The sequence below is a fragment of the Ovis canadensis genome, chromosome 22, assembly GCF_042477335.2.
Source record: "Ovis canadensis isolate MfBH-ARS-UI-01 breed Bighorn chromosome 22, ARS-UI_OviCan_v2, whole genome shotgun sequence".
Lineage (NCBI taxonomy): Eukaryota > Metazoa > Chordata > Mammalia > Artiodactyla > Bovidae > Ovis > Ovis canadensis.
Window position 1 is genome coordinate 32826023 of NC_091266.1, and position 22179 is coordinate 32848201.

Below are 22179 nucleotides of genomic sequence, written 5' to 3' on the forward strand. Positions count from 1 at the left end.
GGGCAGTTATGCAAAGTATATCCAGCATGTTGGGTGATATTATTAGGAATTAAAGGAGACCTCTATCACTCACTTGGTGGCATTGATGTTCCATCACACCTTCAAGGTTTGCTGTCCCCTTGGTCAAGAATTTAAGTATTTTTAATTTTGTTGAGGAAAATGCTAAAGGTTTAATAAGAACAGAACATCTTAATTCATATTGACCTTATTTAGCCATTCTTAACTGTGGTACAGAAACCACTGGTGGATTTTGGAGTTCTTTCAGAAAGTGTATAGACTAAGCTTGTAACTATGGTCATGTCAATACCCTGCTTTGGCTTTTGACCCGAATCCATGTTTTTACTGTGATTATAAATCTAATGTGTGTCTGCTTGCTCCTCCCACTCCAGCTGCACACTAGTTTGATTAGCATGTACAGTTGTTGTTTAAAGAGTCTTTTGCTATTCTATTTTTTTAACTTAAAATGAAAACCAAACTTATCCTTATTGTGCTGAAAAAGAGTTTAACATTGCTAGGATGGTTTCATTTTGGAATATTGAAGTTTAAAAAGTGGTGAAGGAAATAAATGCTGATTTTAACATGTTGAGTTTTTGATGATGGTAGGATATTCGATTAGAAATACCACTAGGCAACTAGAAATATGGTATTCAGGAGAGCAATCAAGGTTAGAGACACATTTAGGAAGTCATGGGAATATATACATTCTGCAAAGCCTTTGAATGTACCCTACATTTAAACTATTAAGAGAAGTGTGACCAATGAAGGATACAAGGAGTTAGTGACCAGAGAGGTAAATGATAGAGGACAAGGATCTGGAAAGCTTTTAGAAAGTTATCACATGCTACAGAGTACTCAAGTAATAGCTAACATTGATATGGTGTTGAGTTTAAAGTATTTTTATTTGTTTGATCTCATTTGATCTTCCTAAAAGATACATAAAGTAGGCAATATATGAACACTAAGAACTAACTACTGGATTTTATCATTAAAATGTCCTTTTAAATATTACAGAGAGCAATTTCTTATTTAAAAATCTCCTATGTGTAAAGAGCTCATGCCTGCATGCTAAGTCACTTCAGTTGTGTCCAGCTATTTGCGACCCTATGGACCATAACCCACCAGGTTTCTCTCTCCATCGAATTCTCCTGGCAAGAATACTGGAGTGGGTTGCCGTGCCCTTCTCCAGAGGATCTTCCCAACTCAGGGACTGAACCTGTATCTGTTCCTTCTGCATTGGCAGATGGAGTCTTTATCATTAGCGCCACTTGGGAAGCCATAAAGAGATCATACCAACTGATAAAAGAGTGAAATTTAAGAAAATGGGCAAAAGATATGAATTGTCATTTTAAAGGAGGTAACTTTCAAAGGGCTGCTGCTGCTAAGTCACTTCAGTCGTATCTGACTCTGTGCGACCCCGTAGACAGCAGCCCACCAGGGTCGTCTGTCCCTGGGATTCTCCAGGCAAGAACACTGGAGTGGGTTGCCATTTCCTTCTCCATTCGAAGGGCTGATGCACTTATGAAAAGATATTAAATGCCGGAACAAAAAGATGCAAGGTAACCCTACCCCTCTTTTCTTGCAGATGTCAGAAGACGCAGATAACGTTGCAGTAGAAGAAAATGTAGACGAGCATATCCCAAAAGGTTCTCAATAAGTATACCACAGCTCTGATGCTGCTGGGCTTTTTTTTTTTTTTTTTATTATAAATGACTAATCCTACCCCACAGTTTCATTTGGGAACACAGTTTCTTAAAAGATGAGTTCAAACAGAAACTAAACTTCCTATATAATATTTAATACAAGTGGGCATAAGGAAATAATGGTAAAGTCAGTGCATGTAATAAAATTAAATTTTGTTTCCTCTCTTTTTCTCTGCAAACATGGAAAACCTCCTCATGATTCAGGCTGTGTTCAACCATAAAGATACAGAGATCTAGAACATGCTTTAGTAAACTTCAGATCTCAGGAAGAAAGATATATAAACAATGGTTTATCCCTGTTTCATTCATCCAGCACATATTTATTAAACACCTACTATATGCCATCTGTCATTCTAAGTTCTGGGAATAGAGTATAAACAAACCAACTAATAATTTTTAAATTATATCACAGAACACTACAGTTAAGAATGAAGATGTTTGGGGACTTTCCTGGTGGTCCAGTGGTTAATACTGCGCTTCCAACTACAGAGTGCATGGGTTTGATCCCCGGTGGGGGAACTAAGGTCCCACATGCCTTATGGCCAAAAAGTTAAAAGAAAAAGAAGATTTGCATGACCTATACTGATTTAGTTTTATGCTCACTGTCTATTTCCACCATTTTTTATTTATCATTAAGTACTCAAAGGCAGGGAAAAGAAAAAGAAAAATACAAGGCAAAATGACCATTAGGTCCTCCATTTTCTATACCTAGGACTGCATGACTCCTGTCCTCAGTCCATATGGTAGATCATCTGATGGATGAATCAAAAATAATATGTGGCTTAGAGTGCACTCGGCAGCTGGAGCGGTCTTTATGCTCAACAGGATTGTTTCATTTCTTGTAGGAGCTGGCAGGAATTGGGGTCAGCAGTATTACACCGAATTTTCAAAACTGACAAAAGTGGTTAAAAATGAGTGCTTGAAGACTTACCTTTCTTTTTTTCAGATTCCTTCCTCTTCAGTTTAATCACATTGAAGTATTGATATTTATATATTTTGTAGACTGTAGAGCAGCTTATATAGAATGGCTTTGATATTTATATATTTTGTAGACTGTCTACAGTTTATATATAGAATATTACTGTTTTCATGGATTTCTTTTTCCTAAAAGGTAAAAAAGGTTTCTCAACAATTTTTTTTTTAAGCCTGACTGCAAAATTCAGTCCTGATCATGCATGACTATTCCAGATGAAAAGGAGGAAGGTTCTAAGCTCTGTTTCCTAGATTCTGAACTCTCATGGGGCAGTGATTTGGTCTTCATAATTGTCATGATCCAAAGAAATGCATGTTAGCTAGCTATTTAATAAGGACTCTATTGCTGTTTAGTTATACTTTAAGAAAGTGTCATGAGCTCTGTATTCTGTTGGCTTCTTGACAGTTTTGAATGTAGAAGAAAATCGAAACATAATAGAAAGTCTGAGAGGCAAAGTAAGAGAAAAGCTAAAAAATGCCAAGGTAATGCTAATTTTTTTTTCTTTCTCATTTTCAAATTTACTGTTTAAATGCAGCATGTATCATGGTGAACTTTTCTTTGTCAGAAAAGAGCTAAAATTCAGTTTTAACATAACTCCTGAAATCCAAAAAGCTTTAGATTCTTTTCGTTGCTTTTTTTCCCTTCAAACCTAAAGGCAAGAAAAAAAGGCAGTGTCGACCCTGTATGCAAGACAGGAAAAAAGACACAGATGTGTATAACGGACTTTTGGACTCAGAGGGAGAGGGAGAGGGTGGGATGATTTGGGAGAATGGCATTCTAACATGTATACTATCATGTAAGAATTGAATTGCCAGTCTATGTCTGACGCAGGATACAGCATGCTTGGGGCTGGTGCATGGGGATGACCCAGAGAGATGTTATGGGGAGGGAGGTGGGAGGGGGGTTCATGTTTGGGAACGCATGTAAGAATTAAAGATTTTAAAATTTAAAAAATAAAAAACTAAAAGAAAAAAAAAGAAAAATGATTTGCTTGTGGTCACTATAGATGACATCTCAGGAGAGAACATGTATATACTTTTTTAAAAAAGAAAAACATTGAGAAGTCTTTGTTTTTATCCATTTTGGGCCGAAGACTTATGAACATGATTAAATCTATATCTGTAGAAATTAAGTTTTCCATACTCTTCATTTGCATTGTGTTTGCATTGTGTTTCAGATTAATCAAGGTGAAAAATCGTCAACTCAACTGCTCATTGATAATAAGATATATCAGTGGTCTAAGGTGAATAACTCTTTTTTAACCTTTTTAAACAGCTTTATTGAGATGTACTTTACAGAGCAAAAATTCACCCATTTTAAGTGTATGATTCAGTGAATTTTAGTAAACTTACAGAATTATGCAGCCAACACTATAATCCAATTTTAGACCATTTTGGTCACTCTTGTGCTAGTTTTCAGTCACTCTATTTCTATTTGACATTATTTTTTATCCTAAAAAATTATAATACAATATTTTAGGTGATCCCTGACTTACAGATTTTGTTCTAAAATCCAGTGTGTAATCATATATTTGAAACTTGAAATGAAAAAACAACTCAAATTTTGAAAGAACTGTGTTATTTAGAGTAAAGGCAAAGCAGCTTTAACAAAAAGATACAAACTAAAATGTCTACTTTATATTCCTCTTTAATATAATAGATAAGTAGTCCAGGCTGCTAGGTGGAGAAGGGCATGGCAATCCACTCTAGTATTCTTACCTGGAGAATCCCATGGACAGAGGATCCTGGCAGGCTACAGTCCTTAGGGTCACAAAGAGTCGTACTGAAGCAACTTGTATGCACACACGCAAGGCTGCTAGGAGAGTTCTGCCTCTTTAACACTTGGTTTCTATCCCTGAGTCCAGTGGCAAAACTCCAGGGTTTTCATTTGCTGGCCAAAGGCAAGGCAAAAGGAAGAGAGCCATAGGATTGCAGATTGATCTCTTGCAGGACAAGACCTGCAAATTGCACACCGGATTTCCACTAAAAGAACATGGGTGCATTGTCTAGCTATCTAGTTAAAAGATTCTGTTATTAGAGATAGGAAAAGAGACAGTCATTAACAACTAGTCATTTTTGCCGTAAGCAATGAGAGTATTAAACCCTACAAACTTTAAAATGCAATGATCGTTTCTTGGGTTTTTATGAAATTCATCTTTGTCCTCTTTGTAGGGTCCTTCTTGGATTCTTAGTACAAATTATTTTAATTAAAGTAAAAATAGACTAAGGAAAAGATGTTTGTATATATGTTATTCATTCAACAAATGAATAAAAGTGTGCCTAGATTGGATGTAATTTAACTATGAATAGTTTTAAAAAAAAGGAAATTTGTCAACATCACTTCATTGAATGTCAAGAAAAGAGGTGAAAAGGAAGAGAAATTGGCTTCTAAGAATTTCCATTACAAACTACTAAATTGGCATAGCTGCTCAGGAAGTTGAGGATTTTAGCAAATGATTTTGCAAAGAGCAGAGACAAAGGGAAGTAAAAGTATATCCTGAAAATTTATATATAAGTATTGTTGAAAGTTAATGAGTCAGCTAAGTTGTAGATACAAATATATAGGATAAGCTTTTATATTTTGCATATTTTAAAATTCTTTGGCTCCTAGGAACTAGCAGTTTGATTGATTGACTGATTGATTGATTGATTCTTCTCCCAAATGTCTCTAAAAACAATTCATTAAATGTACGTGAGAAAGAAGTGATAGGTGATTTACATTTAAAAGATTCCTTTATGGTATTGAAAAGTAAGAGTCTATTTATATTCGTTTCAACACTGAATACTGGCTAACTGTTGCTTAACCCACAGGTTGAAGTTCCACTGGATGAAGGTCTTTCATTTTTCATTCTGAGTGGTGAAGAAGACTCAGCTATAGGCCAATCTGCAGAGCAGGTTGGATTTGTTCCTCCTGAAAATATAGGCAGATTTAGTAGGAAGGGTTAAAAAGCTGGGATTTAAGATGACAGCTTGATGTAACTCAGCTGTCAGGGCAGATCTCAGCTCTGAAGCCAGGTTTAAAGCCCTACCAGGGGTGCAGTAAAGGTAGCTTGGTAATGGGAGCTCTGGAAGGTACAAAGAGCCCCTCTTTGTGCCTTGTGGTTGAAATCTTCAAAGAGATCCCTATGTGAAGATACCTCAAATCTTGCTTGAGGTGTCAGTGTCATATCTTGTTTGACTTTTGAAAAAAAAAAGCCACAAAAATATCTGATTTTAAAATCTTTTTTGATTTCATGACAGAAATATATACAGAAAATATGATGATGCGATGACGTGATATGAACCTAGATGATACTTAACCATGTTATTCAATTTTGTCAAGTTGATCAAAGCCACGTACAGTTATCTATTCAAAGGAATTCTATGATTAATTCTTTTTATTTAATTATTTGTCCCTAAATGTATGTTTTCAAAAATTAGGGGATTTTTATTTACATGACTCACATACCCTGTCTCCTTCTTTCTTTCAATATATGTAGATTTTAAGTTAGACAACTATAGTCATCTAAAATGGTGATTTTTTTTGTGTGTGTGAAGAGACGTATAAAATTTCTGATATGATATAAAAGTGTACGTTTTTACATTTAGTAATATGTCTACTTCAATATCTCCATTGTATGAAACTTTTATATATCATATTTCAGAAATAATTGATCATCTGTCACAGACTTCTACTTGTATCGTTACTTTTCTTTCTTTTTTCTTAAATACATCCAGAAAAGAACATGACTGCTCCACATTACCTTAGGTAGTACTGCTTTCTGAATGGTGAAAAAAATGGGGCTGAAGACCACATGGCTTGATGTCCCTAGACTTTGCCGTGTACTGTAAATTCTCAACAATTGGACTATCATAGACCAATATCTTAGAACATTTTTCCATAGGAGAGGAGAGACTTGAATTGTAGTTCTTTTTCAGTAGTATTTTGTTGAGAATTGCAATGAAGGGCTATAGGAAAATCATAGTTTACGATATTAAGCCTTAAGTGAGTTCTTCAATGTTCAATGAAAGTTCATTGTAACATGGTTTCAGCTTGAACTTGAACTAGGCGGCATAGATCAGAAAGACTTCATGGCAGGATTTTAGTACATTTTATTTATCTGCACATTAATTATTGGAGACAACCATGTATACTTATGTTTCTTTGGGGATGCAACAGAGATCAGTAAATGGTAGTCACCACAAACATTTTTCACTTGGTGATGATTTACAGAACTTTGCTGAGGGCCAAGATGAAGATTTTGTGGAAGAAGTCATTTTCCCAGATTTACTTGAAGTAAAGGCTGCCGATTATAAAGATGACCAAGAACAAATAAAAAAACAACAGGCAAATATTTTTGTTCCAAGTAGTTCTCCAGGTAAAGGAGATTTTTTTCACGATATTTTTTTCATGATAAAAGCGTTCAAGTCATTAATGAATGATAGCGTAGGATAATAGCTTCTTTGTATGGTGGGTAGATAAAAAGTAATGATCTAAAATTATAGAAAGCTATCTGTAGTTATTCTTTGTGCATTATCTGAGGTTAAGGGAATTGGTTAAGAGAGCTCATTTGTTGTCGTGTGTGTGTCTGTGTGTCTGTGTCTGTGTATTTGACTTTCTGGTAGACTTTCAGTCAGTTCAGTCGCTCAGTTGTGTCCGACTTTGCAACCCCATGGACCACAGCAGGCCAGGCCTCCCTATCCATCACCAACTCCTGGAGTTTACTCAGACTCATGTCCATTGAGTCCACGATGCCATCCAACCATCTCATCCTCTGTCGTCCCCTTCTCCTATGCCTCCAATCTTTCCCAGCATCAGGGTCTTTTCAAATGAGTCAGCTCTTTGCATCAGGTGACCAAAGTATTGGAGTTTCAGCTTTAACATCAGTTCTTCCGATGGACACTCACACTGATCTCCTTTAGGATGGACTGGTTGGACCTCATTGCAGTCCAAGGGACCCTCAAGAGTCTTCTCCAACACCACAGTTCAAAAGCATCAATTCTTCGGTGCTCAGATTTCTTCACAGTCCAACTCTCACATCCATATATGAATACTGGAAAAACTATAGCCTTGACTACGTGGACCTTTGTTGGCAAAGTAATGATTCTGCTTTTTAATATGCTGTCTAGGTTGGTCATAACTTTCCTTAAAAGAGGAAGCGTCTTTTAATTTCATGGCTGCAGTCACCATCTGCAGTGATTTTGGAGCCCCCAAAAATAAAGTCTGACATTGTTTCCACTGTTTTCCCATCTGTCTCCCATGAAGTGATGGGACCAGATGCCATGATTTTCGTTTTGTGAATGTTGAGCTTTAAGCCAACTTTTTCACTCTCCTCTTTCACTTTCATGAAGAGGCTCTTTAGTTCTTCACTTTCTGCCATAAGGGTGGTGTTATCTGCATATCTGAAGTTACTGATATTTCTCCTGGCAATCTTGATTCCAGCTTGTGCTTCTTCCAGTCCAGTGTTTCTCATGATGTACTCTGCATATAAGTTAAATAAGCAAGGTGACAATATACAGCCTTGATGTACTCCTTTCCCGATTTGGAACCAGTCTGTTGTTCTATGTCCAGTTCTAACTGTTGCTTCCTGACCTGCATAAGGTTTCTCAGCAGGCAGGTCAGGTGGTCTGGTATTCCCATCTCTCTCAAAATCTTCCACAGTTTATTGTGATCCACACAGTCAAAGGCTTTGGCATAGTCAATAAAGCAGAAATTGGTGTTTTTCTGGAACTCTCTTGCTTTTTCTGTGATCCAGCAGATGTTGGCTATTTGATCTCTGGTTCCTCTGCCTTTTCTAAAACCAGCTTCAACATCAGGAAGTTCACGGTTCATGTACTGCTGAAGCCTGGCTTGTAGAATTTTGAGTGTTATTTTACTAGCATGTGAGATGAGTGCAATTGTGTGGTAGTTTGAGCATTCTTTGGCATTGCCTTTCTTTGGGATTGGAATGAAAACGGACCTTTTCCAGTCCTGTGGCCACTGCTGAGTTTTCCAAATTTGCTGGTATATTGAGTGCAGCATCATCTTCCAGGATTTGAAACAGCTCAACTGGAATTCCATCACCTCCACTAGCTTTGTTCATAGTGATGCTTCCTAAGGCTCGCTTGACTTCACATTCCAGGATGTCTGGCTCTAGGTTAGTGATCACACCATCGTGATTATCTGGGTCGTGAAGATCTGTTTTGTACAGTTCTTCCGTGTATTCTTGCCACCTCTTCTTAATATTTTCTGCTTCTGTTAGGTCCATACTATTTCTGTCCTTTATTGAGCCCATCTTTGAATGAAATGTTCCCTTGGTATCTTTAATTTTCTTGAAGAGATCTATAGTCTTTCCCATTCTGTTGTTTTCCTCTATTTCTTTGCATTGATTGCTGAGGAAGCCTTTCTTATCTCTCCTTGCTATTCTTTGTAACTCTGCATTCAAATGGGTATATCTTTCCTTTTCTCCTTTGCTTTTTGCTTTTCTTCTTTCTACAGCTATTTGTAAGGCTTCCTTAGATAGCCATTTTGCTTTTTTTGCATTTCTTTTTCTTGGGGATTGTCTTGATCCCTGTCTCCTGTACGATGTCACAAACCTCCATCCCTAGTTCTTCAGGCACTCTATCTGATCTAGTCCCTTAAATCTATTTCTCACTTCCACTGTATAATCATAAAGGATTTGATTTAGGTCATACCTGATGGTCTAGTGGTTTTCCTCACTTTAATCAATTTCAGTCTGAATTTGGCAATGAGGAGTTCATGATCTGAGCCATGGGCAGCTCCCTGTCTTGTTTTTGCTGACTCTATAGAGCTTCTCCATCTTTGGCTGCAAAGAATATAATCAGTCTGATTTCGGTGTTGACCATCTGGTGATGTCCATGTGTAGAGTCTTCTCTTGTGTTGTCGGAAGAGGGTGTTTCCTATGACCAGTGTGTTCTCTTGGCAAAACTCTATTAGCTTTTGCCCTGCTTCATTCTATACTCCAAGGCCAAATTTGCCTGTTACTCCAGGTGTTTCTTAACTTCCTACTTTTGCATTCCAGTCTCCTATAATGAAAAGGACATCTTTTTTGGGTTTTAGCTCTAAAAAGTCTTGTAGATCTTCATAGAACTGTTCAACTTCAGCTTCTTCAGCATTACTGGTTGAGGCATAGACTTGGATTACTGTGATATTGAATGGTTTGCCTTGGAAACGAACAGAGATCATTGTTGTCGTTTTTGAGATTGCATCCAAGTACTGCATTTCGGACTCTTGTTGACCATGATGGCTACTCCATTTCTTCTAAGGGATTCCTGCCTGCAGTAGTAGATAGAATGGTAGACTATAGTGATAGAGTATATGATAGTCCTCTTTTGCTTCTTGTTTGGTTAATCCCAGTTTACTGTTTTGGACTTGAAAGTAACATCTAGGTTTTGTTATTAAGTGATCAACCACCTTAAACTGCCAGAAGATATGATGCCACGCATTTTAGAAGAAGAAGGATTCTATATTCAGAAAAAGCCAGAAATATATAAAAAGACCTGCAACAAAATGGAAAATCGTCTGCTTAAACTAGAAGAGGCAAGTTCACTACCTGATAAGCTAAATCACTCACTGGCAGTATGTGACATTTGTTTTTAGTGTAATATTTAATTACTCTATTCTTAAATATTTTTAATAGGGAAAGTGTTGGTTTGAAGAAAGTGGAGAAATAATGTCATTACCTTCACCTGTTAGACGGTCATGGAATTTCAGACTAAACATAAGCAAGGAACCTTTAAATCCAGCACTGAAGACCATGTATAGAAAGGTAACCAACAGTTTATTTGTGATTATGTTTAGAATTCTTGTAACATAAATTATAACTTGTATATTTACTTGTATACTTATTTTGTTAATTCACCTTTTGAGGATATTAGTAAGTCTAGTAAAGGCAAAACTATGATGAAGTATTAAACAGCCATTAAAATTATGTTTTCAAGGAATATTTAATGATCTGGGGGAGAGCTCAGAATGTGAAGTTTAAAAAAAAGGCAGAACATGAAATTTCATATGATCCTATCTCTATAAAAATAGATAATGAGTGAATGAATTTATCAGTGAATAAGTACAGACATATGTGTGTGTATAGATTAAAAGTCTGGGAAATATATCAGAGTTAATAATTATCTCTGGATAGTAGGACATAGGCTTATTTTTATTTTTTTCCTTATACGCTCTTCTAGATTTCAGAAATGAATATATATTGTACTTATAATCAAAGAAACAAATTTTATATGCATTTTGGAGCACATTATGAAAATTAGCAGTTCATTAACCTAATGAAAAGAAATATTTAGACAGAAATAGTTATATTAAAATTTTGGCATAAAAAAATTTAAATAAGAATTATGTACAAAAACTTAATTGCTCAATCACTTGCCTTTGTTGTTGTTCAGTCACATAATCGTATGACTCTTTGCAACCCCACGGACTGCAGCACACCAGGCTTCCCTGCTTTTAACTATCACCCAGAGTTCACTAAAACTCATGTCCATTAAGTCGGTGATGCCATCCAACCATCTCATCTTCTGTTGTCCCCCTTCTCCTGCTTTCAGTCTTTCCCAGCATCAGAACTTTATCCAGTGAGTTGGCTTTTCACATCAGGTGGCCAAAGTGTTGGAACTTCAGCTTCAGCATCAGTCCTTCAGTGAATATTCTGAGTTAATTTCTTTTAGGATTGACTGGTTTGATCTCCTTGCTGTTCAAGGCAATCTCAAGAGTCTTCTTCAATACCACAGTTCAGTTCAGTCGCTCAGTTGTGTCGGACTCTTTGCGACCCCATGAATCGCAGCACGCCAGGCCTCCCTGTCTATCAGCAACTCCCGGAGTTCACTCAGACTCATGTTCATCGAGTCAGTGATGCCATCCAGCCATCTCATCCTCTGTCATCCCCTTCTCCTCCTGCCCCCAATCCCTCCCAGCATCAAAGTCTTCTCCAATGAGTCAACTCTTCTCATGAGGTGACCAAAGTACTGCAGTTTCAGCTTTAGCATCATTCCTTCCAAAGAAATCCCAGGGTTGATCTCCTTCAGAATGGACTGGTTGGATCTCTTTACAGTCCAAGGGACTCTCAAGAGTCTTCTCCAACACCACAGTTCAAAAGCATCAATTCTTCGGTGTTCAGCCTTCTTCACAGTCCAACTCTCACATCCATACATGACTACTGGAAAAACTATAGCCTTGACTAGACAGACCTTAGCTGGCAAAGTAATGTCTCTGCTTTTGAATATGCTATCTAGGTTGGTCATAACTTTCCTTCCAAGGAGTAAGCGTCTTTTAATTTCATGGCTGCAGTCACCATCTGCAGTGATTTTGGAACCCAGAAAAATAAAGTCTGACACTGTTTCCACTGTTTCCCCATCTATTTCCCATGAAGTGATGGGACGGGATGCCATGATCTTCATTTTCTGAATGTTGAGCTTTAAGCCAACTTTTTCACTCTCCTCTTTCACTTTCATCAAGAAGCTTTTTAGTTCCTCTTCACTTTCTGCCATAAGGGTGGTGTCACCTGCATATCTGAGGTGATTGATATTTCTCCTGGCAATCTTGATTCCAGCTTGTGCTTCTTCCAGTCCAGCGTTTCTCATGATGTGCTCCACGTATAAGTTAAATAAGCAGGGTGACAATATACAGCCTTGACGAACTCCTTCCCCTGTTTGGAACCAGTCTGTTGTTCCATGTCCAGTTCTCACTGTTGCTTCCTGACCTGCATACAGGTTTCTCAAGAGGCAGGTCAGGTGGTCTGGTATTCCCATCTCTCTCAAAATCTTCCACAGTTTATTGTGATCCACACAGTCAAAGGCTTTGGCATAGTCAAGAAAGCAGAAATAGATGTTTTTCTGGAACTCTCTTGCTTTCCATGATCCAACGGATGCTGGCAATTTGATCTCTGGTTCCTCTGCCTTTTCTAAAACCAGCTTGAACATCAGGAAGTTCATGGTTCACATACTGCTGAAGCCTGGCTTGGAGAATTTTGAGCATTACTTTACTAGCGTGTGAGATGAGTGCAATTGTGTGGTAGTTTGAGCATTCTTTGGCATTGCCTTTCTTTGGGATTGGAATGAAAACGGACCTTTTCCAGTCCTGTGGCCACTGCTGAGTTTTCCAAATTTGCTGGCATATTGAGTGCAGCACTTTCACAGCATCATCTTTCAGGATTTGAAATAGCTCAACTGGAATTCCATTACCTCCACTAGCTTTGTTCAAAAGCATCAATTCTTCAGTGCTCAGCTTTCTTTACAGTCCAACTCACATCCATACATGACTACTGGAAAAACCATAGCTTTGACTAGACGAACCTTTGTTGGGAAAGTAATGTCTCTGCTTTTTAATATGCTGTCTAGGTTGGTCATAGTTTTCTTCCAAGGAGCAAGCATCTTTTAATTTCATGGCTGCAGTCACCATCTGCAGTGATTTTGGAGCCTCAGGAAATAAAGACTGTCACTGTTTCCATTGTTTCCCCATCTATTTCCCATGAAGTGATGGGACCAGGTGCCATGATCTTACTTTTCCGTTTCTAGTAATTATATGCCTTTTGTAGTCAATGCTTTTTCTTAAAAGATGCCTTTCTGTATCTCTTCCTTTTTAAAAAAAATTAATTATTTTAGTTGGAGGCTAATTACTTTACAATATTGTAGTGGTTTTTGCCATACATTGACATGAATCAGCCATGGGTATACATGTGTTCCCCATCCTGAACCCTGCTCCCACCTCCCTCCCCATCCCATCCCTCATATTCCAGTAGCTGCAACATTTTAACAGCAAGAGCATTTCATTCCTTATAATGCTGATACTTCTCAGGTTACACAGAAAATAAGGTTTCTCCCTAAACTGAAGAGATTTATACTTTCAGAGTTCTCCTTATCTTCCTTTAACATGTGAGAATCTTCTTTTTACATAATATATGCTCTCTTTTCTTCTCCGTAGTCTCTGTTTATTTCTCAGAGAATCTAGAAAAGTTTTTTAAAATTCCTCATATCATAATATGTTTTTAATATCTTTATACCACTTATAAATTTATTTCAGGATTTTCTAAAAATACACCAAAACTTCTTGCTGCTAAGAAAATCTTTTACCATTTTACCATAAAAAAATGCATTTAAAGTTTAATTAGTTGTCCTACTTTTAAAATTAAGACAAATACAAGATTTTTTTTATCGTGAATGAGTGTTGATGTTTTTACCAGAATTCCTTGCTGTTACCCATACTTTGAGTAGACAAAACCCGTAACAGTTTTACCTTCTTTTTTTAAATTGGCTTGTTTTACTTGCTGGTGAGTATCTGTTGGTTCTTTCAGGTTCTCTTAACAGGATGGTCAGATGTTTCATTGCTTCTTTCGACTTTTATACAGTCACCAATACTATGCAGATCTTGCTGTTAGTGGTTTTTCTCCACCCACTTGTATTTTGGATTCAGTGGAGATGTTTTCAGATGCAATTTTGTTTAAAATCTTGTCCCTGGATTTTTGGTCTTGCTATCTAGTTACTCTGCTTGTTTTGTATAGATATTTGGGAATATAGGCATATCTCTGAGATATTGCTGGTTCACTTCTAGACCACCACAGTAAAGCAAGTCACATGAATTTTTTGGTTTTGAAAAATGTCAAAAGTGCATGTAAAAGTTATGTCTACACTAATCTGTAGTTTATTAACTATTCAATAGCATTATGCCTAAAAAACCCAGTGTACGTATCTGAATTAAAAAACACTTTATTGCTAAAAATGCTATTAATAATTGTCATCAGCACTTTCTGCTCTTTCCTAACTTCATTCAAGCTAATTTCAGTGTTTCATGGACTCTTAGAGTTGGAATAAATATAAAAATGTCACGTCACCATGCATGTAAACTTGAGTATTAAAATTCATTCTGTAGCACCATCCTTAGCAGGTAATATTCTGGAATTGCTGCTGCTAAGTCGCTTCAGTCGTGTCCGACTCTGTGCGACCCCAGAGACGGCGCCCATCAGGCTCCCCTGTCCCTGGGATTCTCCAGGCAAGAACACTGGAGTGGGTTGCCATTTCCTCCTCCAATGCATGAAAGTGAAAAGTGAAAGTGAAGTCGCTCAGTCGTGTCTGACCCTCAGCGACCCCATGGACTGCAGCCCACCAGGCCCCTCCATCCATGGGATTTTCCAGCCAAGAGTACTGGAGCGGGGTGCCATTGCCTTCTCCATTCTGGAATTGGTGTCAGACAAATACCTTTGCCTGCCTTTCCCTTCTGTCTCCTCTACAGTTTTTATTATGCACAGCCAGCTATGGAGGCAAAGTTCATTTGGGGTTTCTCACTGGGAAATAAAAATCTCAATACTGTAAGGGCCACTGAAGCAGAGATAACAGTTTGCAGTTTAAGTCTAGCTCCAGATGATTATTAGATTATCACATTAACAAACTATTGACCCACCAATTCTAAACACCATTTTTTTTTAATCATTATCCTTTAGGAAATTACTTGGCGGCTTGTAACTTGAAAGTTCAGCCTCTATCAGCACATAGTAGTAAAGTAGATGACCATTTATAGTAAGGTGATTAAAATGCTTCAATATAAATATATGAAATCAAGGGCTATAATCCGTTTTAAGAAAGAAGGAGCAAACAATTGTTTTTTTTTTTGCTTTTGTCTTCATTTTCTTACAGTTAGCACGTTGCTTTTATAAAGAGTTACTTGTAATTTAAAAAATAGAATTGAATTAACATTGTGTGAATACTTTTCTTTAAAAGGCAGTGAAATCTGATTTAGAAAGCTCCATTAGGAACAAAATGGAAGGTCAAAGGGAAATGTACCAATTAGATCTCAATATAGTGGGTTTGCAGTTCAGTCATCATCCTCTCTTCAATCAAGAACAAGTATTATGTGCTAGGCTGCTCCAACTTTATGAGTGTTTTCAGGACAGGCAGCAACAGAATTTACCACAGCTGCTTTATGAGAAGGTAAGCATGGTTTTCATTACGTTTACAGAGCTGAATCTTTAATATTGAAAGAAAAAAAAAAGTACAGAGCAAGTTATGGTGGAATATTCCCTTAGCACTTCAACTATTTAACCAAATAAAAGAAAGCTTGATTTCAGTTTTTCTGAAAAGAAACTGTAGGAATTAACTGACCAGGGAGACAGACTCAAACATATTCTTCAGGGTGTTTAGCATTTATAAACAATTTGCTAATCAATGGGTATTTCTTGATCCTATGACTCAAGAAGAATATTTGAAATGATTACTATTTAAAAGAGCCAAATGACTATTTCAAGTCTTATAAGAAAGTATTTTTGATAAAAATATTAATGATCCTGAACCTTCTACAGAGTTTAGTATGAGAATGATTTAGCCAACTAATCGTCTAATGACATGCATGCGTGTGCACACGTGCGTGTGTGTGTGTGTGTTTGTGTGTGTGGCGCATGCACTCAGTCGTGTCCAACTCTTTGTGACCCCGTGGACTATAGCCTGCCAGGCTCCTCTGTCCGTGGAATTCTTGCATGCATGCATGTTAAGTAGCTTCAGCCGCGTCCGACTCTTTGCAGCCCTATGGACTGTGGCTCACCAGGCTTCTCAGTCCATGGGATTCTTCAGGCAAGACTATTGGAGTGGGTTACTTCAGGGGATCTTCCAGACTCCAGGATCAAACCTGCATATGTCTCCTGCTTGGCAGGCAGGTTCTTTATGGAAGCCCAATGACATCATAAAGGGTACATAAAATCTGAGGAGAAATCAAAGAAACATACCCACTGACTACTTTTATAGATATGTACCTCTCCTTTAGACTGTATGCTGAGTTTTTGGTACATGAATGTTTTGTTAACTAGTGTTCTCTCTGAAAAGATATTCTGATAGGTCTCATTCAGCTAATTAATACACTTAAATATTTAGTGAGGTATGTAGTTAAATAATCAAGCCTAGTAGGGTCACCAAGACATTTTAATACGCTAGAAATGAATTATACCTTAATATATTTGCTTTTTAAAGTAGAAGTGCAGAAACAATAGGACTTAATCCATTTGATTGAGTTTTCATGTAGCAAATATGTGGGAGTACTTCCTAAATGAAGCCTATGAATTAATAAGGTCAGAATATTTCCTAAAACAAAAGTTGAATATTCTAACTTTTAGTTTAATATGACCACTGTTTTTTTGAATGAAAGAACCAACTCTGAAACTAAGATGTAGGCCATTGAAAATATGATTTGTCTATTTAATAGTTTTCCAGCGCTGTTGTGTAATCTTTGAATCCTGATCTAGCAATAGCAATTTTGTTTCACTAGAATACTACCTGTTACTGTACATAAAAACTCATTTGTTTTTCATGTCGCATGGCTTTCTGTGTAAAATAATATTGAGGGATCATTATTTGCAAAGTTTTTATTATATTAATGATTCTTAGGAGCCAAAAGTAATTTTTTAGCTGTTTTTTACTTTTCTTCACTTTATTTTAAATGTGCACATAAAAAGTGCACATTTATTTATTTAAAATGTGCACATAAAAATGTGCACATTTATTTATTTATTTATTTTAAATAAATACGCACATAAACATTTTCTCCAGTTTCCTGGTAAATTGTAAAAAGAGAAATTTGATAGGGCATGTGTATGCCCTTCTAAAATGAAAGAGAACTGTAGGAGGAAGGGAGAAAGACCAAGAGTTGCAGGGTGTGACCATTGGTCTTCTGCCAAAATAATGATTTATAATTTTTGCATCCTTTTAGTCCCTTCGTGTGAAACATATGGCTCTGCTCGTTCTCAGTGTGTTCAAACCAAGTTCAAAGTAGTAGGAGACTCAGTGACATCCAGGGATTTCTTAAACTGCAAAATGTCCCGTTATGTGAATGTGAATGCCACTTAAAGAACATGGAGGAGTGTTGTAGACAGTATAAGAGAGTGGAACGGATCCTCAGTTTTGCAGACTTCTGCTGCTGTGCCCTCTAGTTTACGCAGGAGGGAAATTGCATAAGTAACTCAGGAGTTCATTCCCGCTGTAAGAGATTCAGTGTAGAAGTTTCATGCTGTGAAAGTCCCACTTCAGTCTTCACCTCATGGTTTAAACTACAGCTTTAAAGATCCCTTTTCCATGTTTCTCTGTATATACATATTCCATGATAGATTTTAAGAGAAATTGGATCTTCTGGTATGTATTATTTGGCAACTTGGCTTTTTAAAATTACTTCTTTTTTAAAGTAATTTGATTACTTTAAAATCACTTGTAATTTAAGATTACAAGTCTTGGAGCTTGTCCCATATCACTATATATAGACCCATAAAATACATGTGTTTTAATATGTTCAATCACTCCTCATTCTTGACACTTCTTATGGTCATGAATGACTTCATAAATTACTTCTTAGGTCATTTCCATCTTCTTATGATTACAGGTAATAAAGCAGTGAACATCCGTGTATCTGTGTATTTGAGCACATGTGTGAAAACTTCTGTAGGCTAGATTTGTAGAAGTGAAAGTTCTTGGTCAAGAGTAAGGGTGCATGAAGTTTAAATTTTTATCAGAGAGTAATGAATTGCCTTTCCAAGAAAGTTTTTCAGTTTGAATTTCCACTGATAGTACAGGACAGAGCTTACTTCCCAGAGTCCTAACCAATAGTTGATATGACTTGCCCAGTTTTCTGTATAGCTTTGTTCATCTTTATAAGAGTTTTCATATATATATATATGTACAAATATATATACACATATAACTATTTACACATGTACATACACACACATTGCATGTACAAAATGTATATCTTTTGAATATGTTTTAAATATTTTTTTCCCACTCTGTTACTTGCCTTTTGACTTCATTTTTCCTATCTCTTGGAAATATTTAAAATTTTATGAGGTCAAATCTGTCAGTTTTTTTCTTTGGGGACTTTAGGTTTTGTTGTTCATTTATTAAATTTCCTAGATTTTTATCAGTTAGCATATCTTTGGTTACTTAGCATATCTTTGGTTACAATTCACAGAGAGCTCTCTCAGTTGCTTTAAATCATAGGGAAAAGGTATGACTTTATATATCAAAAGTTCTAAGTTAGGGCAGTTCTGTAGTTGGTTAATTTGATGGCTCAACAATATGAACAACCCTGACTTCTCTAAGGACAAGTATCTCCTCATTGGTTTTTTTTGTAGAATAAAATTTGTATGTTCTTATAGAGTTAATCTTCCATATGAACATTAGAATTAGCTTGTCAACTTCTATTTTAAAGATTCTCCTACCATTTTTACTGCAGCTGCTTTGAAAATGAAAGTGTTAGTCTCTCAGTCACGTCCGACTCTTTGCAATCCCATGGACTGTAGCCCACCAGGCTTCTCTGTCCGGAGAACTCTCCAGGCAAGAATAGTGGAGTACGTAGCCATTCCCCTCTCCAGGAGATCTTCGGACCCAGGGACCGAACCTGGGTCTCTTGCATTGCAGGCAGCTTCTTTACCATCTGAACCACTGGCTATTATATCGTGAAAGAAATTTTATCTTTAAAAAATTGGGTCTCCTCATCCAGGCATTCAGCATGTCTTCACAGTTGTTGAGGTCTTCCCTTATGTCTTGCAGTAGAAGTTTATATCCATTGACTCCAGTCTTGGAGTTCCCACAGACTGTCCCTAACTGTGATAGGCTTTTTCTGCCTATCCCTGTTGTAGAGAACAGTTTCCCTGGTTTTATTTCTTTGTCAATATTCTCTGTGAATAGTTCTCTTGTTTTATAGTTTCTTCAGTACATTTTGTTGATTTTATTTGATTTCTTTTCCTATGTTGCTATATATTTATTCTTTTATAGATGTAGATATAATTATAAAATACTTATATAGATATGGTTGTGATGATGGCAGTGCATATGGATAAAGACAGATAGATATCTTTTCTGTAACCATGGGATATTAGGTAGAAGATAAAATAGATTCCTGTGTTCAATCTTCTATCTTGATTGATTGACATTTCCTTATGTTAATTGATCAAATGACTACCTAGAAGTTGCATGGTATAAGGTTTATTTCTTAGACAAATATTGAGGCTCTTTTTCAGTTCTGCCTGAAGGTACTTATATGAAATATATTTTGGAAAACAAGACAGTAATACAAAAAAAGTATACACTTGTGTTCCTGATGCACATACTTAGACCTACAGGTGAATTGGAGTGATAGTAACAGGTGGATGAAGTGTACCAAAAAAGCTCTTTCGTTTTAGCTTAAAGCACTGACGGATGCTACCAGATTAGCAAATGAAAATTCGGAAATAAGCCAGCCGACCAGAGAATCTTTGCAGGATTATTATTGGCAGATAAGGTAGGTTTTAGGACATTCTTGTATTCATCAAGCATTTATTAAGGAGCTTGTTTAAACAAAGTATTGTACTATGCTGTGGAAGATGTAAAATGAGAAACTAACAATATCCTTACTATTTTAAAAATTGAAATATAGCTGATTTGCAATATTTTGTTAGTTTCAGGTATACAGCAAAGTGATTCAGTTGTAATTTTCTGATTATATTCCATTATAAGTCTTATCAAATATTTGCAATTATAAGATTTATCAAATATAACTCCCTGTGCTAAGCAGTAAGTCTTTGTTGCTTATCTATTTTATGTGTAATAGTTTGGGTTAATCCAACACTTCTAATTTGTTCCTCCTTCCCTCCTTTCCCCTTTGGTAACCTTAAGTTTCTTTTCTATTTCTCTGAGTTTGTTTCTGTTCTATATACAGATTCATTTGTATTATGTTTTAGATTCCACATATATGTGATGTTATATAGTATTTGTTTACTCTTTTGACTTGCTTCACTAAGTAAAACACTCTCTAGGTCCACATATGTGTGCTTGCTAAGTCGCTTCAGTCGTGTCTGATTTTTTGCAACCCTGTGGACTGTAGCCACTAGGCTCCTCTGTCCATGGGATTCTCTAGGCAAGAATACTAGAGTGGGTTGTTATGCCCTTCTTCAAGGAAATCTTCCTGACCCAGGGATCAAACCTGCATTTCTTATTTCCTCCTGCATTGGCAGGCAGGTTCTTTACCACTAGCGCCACCTGGGAAGTCCCTGTGGGTCCATATGTTGTTGCAAGTTATAATATTTCATTCTTTTTTATGACTGAGTAATATTCCATATTTGTGTGTGTGAGGGGATATATACATCTTAAACCAATCATCTGTTGGACCCTTGGGGCTTGTTTCCATCTTCTGGCTGTTGTAGGTACTGCTGCTATGAACATTGGGTACATATATCTTTTTCAATTAGAGATTTCCTGTTTCCTGGTATATACCCAGGAGTGAGACTGCTGAAGATCCCTAGTCTTTAGGCAGTTAAATAAATGGTTCCAACTTTTTGTAACATTTTTGGGTAAAAATATTTAATAGAAGTATCACATGAAAGTAGTTGTGGTTTTATTAATATCATCTATTTATTTAAAAAATATATGTTGATTAAAAACTATTACAAACTTACTGATACCTTTCAATTGACTTGAATCATGGTTATCTCAAGTGTTTGTATGTTTGAGAACTAGTCTGCATACACATATGTACAAGATATATTACTAATTTAATCTAGAAGCAATACTCAATGAGTATGTAAAGGACCCTTATTTTTAAAAATGGTCTACAATTTGGGAATCATTAGCTGATAGACTAGTTAGGAAGAGAAATTAGGAAAGTATAAAATAATTGGAAAAATAATTTAAAGACAATACATAATTATGTGCCTAGGAATCTCCAAAAACAGGAAAACTCTTGGGAGGTACTTATTGGGTAGAAAGTTAAACTTGCGCAAAGATATGACAACTCTGAGTGATTTGATAGTTAAAGAATTTCTCTGACTCCCTGCCCATTGACCTAAAATGGCTCTACAAATTCTTAACCACTGGAGGCAAGTTAAATAATTTGGTTTCCTAGAATAGCCTGCTGCTGCTGCTGCTAAGTCGCTTCAGTCGTGTCCGATTCTGTGCGACCCCATAGACGGCAGCCCACCAGGCTCCCCCATCCCTGGAATTCTCCAGGCAAGAACATTGGAGCGGGTTGCCATTTCCTTTTCCAATGCATGAAAGTGAAAAGTGAAAGTGAAGTCGCCCAGTCGTGTCCAAATCTTAGTGACCCCATGGACTGCAGCCTACCAGGCTCCTCCGTCCATGGGATTTTCCAGGCAAGAGTACTGGAGTGGAGTGCCACTGCCTTCTCCAAGAATAGCCTAGTTCAGTATAAACATTGTTACTTGTTCAGTATAAACATTGTTACTTGAGGAGGTTGACATATGCCTTGTACAAGTACTGGCATATAGTGAACTATCTCTGTAAATAGTAGTTGAATGAACGAATAGAAACCAGCAGTATATACAAAACAGTAAATTACTGTTGTTTATAAACTGAAACTCCAGTACTTTGGCCACCTCATGCGAAGAGTTGACTCATTGGAAAAGACTCTGATGCTGGGAGAGATTAGGGGCAGGAGGAAAAGGGGACGACAGAGGATGAGATGGCTGGATGGTATCACCGACTCGATGGACGTGAGTCTGAGTGAACCCCGGGGGTTGGTGATGGACAGGGAGGCCTGGCGTGCTGCGATTCATGGGGTTGC

The 22179-nt window shown here is 36.9% G+C and overlaps 1 protein-coding gene across 7 annotated transcripts in view; it reads left to right on the forward strand.

The window, feature by feature from the left end:
• The window catches only part of CC2D2B (coiled-coil and C2 domain containing 2B), a 206286-nt gene that overhangs the window by 113955 nt on the left and 70152 nt on the right, over positions 1-22179 (forward strand). For 2 of the 7 annotated variants that reach the window (XM_069568146.1, XM_069568145.1), the window contains exons 10-18: positions 1583-1643; positions 3079-3155; positions 3851-3916; positions 5484-5567; positions 6886-7030; positions 10055-10191; positions 10292-10420; positions 15369-15578; positions 19805-19902. In XM_069568146.1, the coding sequence (XP_069424247.1) occupies positions 1583-1643; positions 3079-3155; positions 3851-3916; positions 5484-5567; positions 6886-7030; positions 10055-10191; positions 10292-10420; positions 15369-15578; positions 19805-19902 (1007 nt within the window). Of the gene's footprint in view, positions 1-1582; positions 1644-3078; positions 3156-3328; positions 3449-3850; positions 3917-5483; positions 5568-6831; positions 7031-10054; positions 10192-10291; positions 10421-15368; positions 15579-19804; positions 19903-22179 lie in introns of those variants that run through there. The other 5 variants (XM_069568147.1, XM_069568148.1, XM_069568154.1 and 2 more) reach the window with 4 other exon arrangements.